The 2,768-nt window shown below is 33.4% G+C and overlaps 1 protein-coding gene across 1 annotated transcript in view; it reads left to right on the top strand.

Annotated features, from left to right (window-relative positions):
* Nucleotides 1–748: 748 nt before the first annotated feature.
* LOC106475303 (centromere-associated protein E-like) overlaps nucleotides 749–2,768 on the top strand; it is a gene marked incomplete at its 5' end in the record, with an annotated part of 8,813 nt that continues 6,793 nt past the window's right edge. The window contains 2 exons of the mRNA XM_022379449.1: nucleotides 749–816; nucleotides 1,850–1,912. Coding sequence (XP_022235157.1) covers nucleotides 749–816; nucleotides 1,850–1,912 — 131 coding nt within the window. The remainder of the gene's footprint in view (nucleotides 817–1,849; nucleotides 1,913–2,768) is intronic.

Here is a 2,768-nt window from a genome sequence, read left to right on the forward strand (position 1 = left end):
AGGTACTAGACAGTAGGACTGCTTTGGTACTAACAAGACTGAGAACTAGAGGTACTAGACAGTAGGACTGCTTTGGTACTAACAAGACTGAGAACTAGAGGTACTAGACAGCAGGACTGCTTTGGTACTAACAAGACTGAGAACCAGAAGTACTAGACAGCAGGACTGCTTTGGTACTAACAAGACTGAGAACTAGAGGTACTAGACAGTAGGACTGCTTTGGTACTAACAAGACTGAGAACTGGAGGTTCTAGACAGCAGGACTGTGTTGGTACTAACAAGACTGAGAATCAGAGGTACTAGACAGTAGGATTGTGTTGGTACTAACAAGACTGAGAACTAGAGGTACTAGACAGCAGGACAGCTTTTGTACTAACAAGACTGAGAACTAGAGGTACTAGACAGCAGGACTGCTTTGGTACTAACAAGACTGAGAATCAGAGGTACTAGACAGCAGGACTGCTTTGGTACTAACAAGACAGAGAACCAGAGGTACTAGACAGGAGGACTGCTTTGGTACTAACAAGACAGAGAACCAGAGTTACTAGACAGTAGGACTGCTTTGCTACAAATGACATAGTTCATATTTTATTTTTACATAAACTTAGCATGAGTCCAAACTTGTGAAAAGACTGTTACAAGATTAAAATAGTTTTGTTTTTATATGTAATAGTTTTGTATAATCTCGTTTTCAATAAATTATTTGTCAGTTTTTGTTTTTCAGTATGTATATTGTTTGTGTTTTTAGAAAATCGTCATACTGGAGAAACCAACATGAACGAAAGAAGCTCCCGCTCTCATACAATCTTCAGGATGGTGAGTGTCATATCAGATAGAAGTTAATGTATGTGATTGTTTTTAGTGTCTTAAAAGTTTGAAGATTGAATGCTAGTAACAAGTGATTTTTATATATTTTATATGTTAACGTACTTCCGAGATTTTATTGCATTGGCATTACTGAAATCGGGACTTCTTCCTTAATTTAAATTATGAATACTTTTGTAGTAGCATTATAAAAAAATAGATTCTATATCTTCATGAAATTGTGTTTAAAGCTTAAGGACAATAGTAAATTAAAATAACATAATTTTGCTATAATCATAAATTTCATATTTTAAAACTAAAATTATGAGTACTACTAATGAATCTTAGTTGACTGGACGGTAACTGCCTGTTGTAGAAACTCAAGTGTAGAGGACGACGTTTCAAAAGTCTTCCACCTTTCGTCTTCAGGTCCCAGATATAAGACTTTCAGAACATTGTTCTCTACACTTGTGTTTCTACAACAGGCAGTTGCCGTCCATTCAACTAATTTTCTTTATGAATACTCTGCCGAAATAATCTGTCAAAGAATATGGGTACTATTAATTTATTAAAAGAAATAATTTTTTGTAATGTAGTAATTGTTTTTATTCAAATGATCAGTGCCACAAATTGAATATTTCATTGCTACAAAGTTCAAATAATTCTTGTTTTTTTTTTGTTAGAGTTATACATGTTTAGTAGCTATTATTAATCGTTGATTTGTTTAATCATGTTAGTTAGTGTGAGACTGCTAGATATTTTTTAAGTCATACTACATGTGTACGTTATCTAGAAGTAACATTGTTCAATTAAGGAGCCAAAATTCCATGGTTTATTTAGACTGTTACCTTGAAGTTACGTGAATGCTTAACTACAGAATAGAAGCTTTTGAATGTGTATTAAGGAACAAAGATTTGTTACCAATATGTTACAATGTACAATAGGGGTTGATTTTTTTTAATGTTACATTTATAGACGTTTTGGTACAGGTTACTATTACTTATGTAAACTAATCCAAAGTTTATTTCTAATACTGAAATCTTAGATCATAGAAAGCAGAATGAGAGTTGACGAGGACGTTGATGAAGCAGTCAATGTTTCACAGTTGGTCAGTATTAAAGTGTTAATTAGCTAAAAGTAACCACTTGAAAAGATCAGAGTTTTTCTTGTTCTACTGTAAAGTGAAGCTTTTATTGTTTAATACTCTATAATACAGAGGGAATGACTAAACAGCCACCTATTTTTTTAACTGGATTTCCACAGGGTTGATCCAATGGAACACTGGACCAACTCCGTATTGGAGAAAGAATGTTTATCTACACAAAATATGGCAAACGTTTAGTAAAATGTTGTACACTAAAAATTAGATGTGTTACAAAAGTATTTATACTTCAAGTTGTCACGTGAACATTATCTTACGCTTCAAGTTGTCACATGAACATTATCTTACACTTCAAGTTGTCACATGAACATTATCTTACACTTCAAGTTGTCACATGAACATTATCTTACACTTCAAGTTGTCACATGAACATTATCTTACACTTCAAGTTGTCACATGAACATTATCTTACGTTTCAAGTTGTCACGTGAACATTATCTTACACTTCAAGTTGTCAAGTGAACATTATCTTACACGTCAAGTTGTCACGTGAACATTATCTTACACGTCAAGTTGTCACATGAACATTATCTTAAGCTTCAAGTTGTCACATGAACATTATCTTACACTTCAATTTGTCACATGAACATTATCTTACACTTCAATTTGTCACATGAACATTATCTTACGCTTCAAGTTGTCAAACTACCCTCAGCAATTCGGTAAGATAATGTTCATGTGACAACTTGAACGTAAGATAATGTTCATGTGACAACTTGACGTGTAAGATAATGTTCATGTGACAACTTGAAGCGTAAGATAATGTTCATGTGACAACTTGAAGCGTAAGATAATGTTCATG

This window comes from Limulus polyphemus, unplaced genomic scaffold (assembly GCF_000517525.1).
Source record: "Limulus polyphemus unplaced genomic scaffold, Limulus_polyphemus-2.1.2 Scaffold8376, whole genome shotgun sequence".
Taxonomy (NCBI): domain Eukaryota; kingdom Metazoa; phylum Arthropoda; class Merostomata; order Xiphosura; family Limulidae; genus Limulus; species Limulus polyphemus.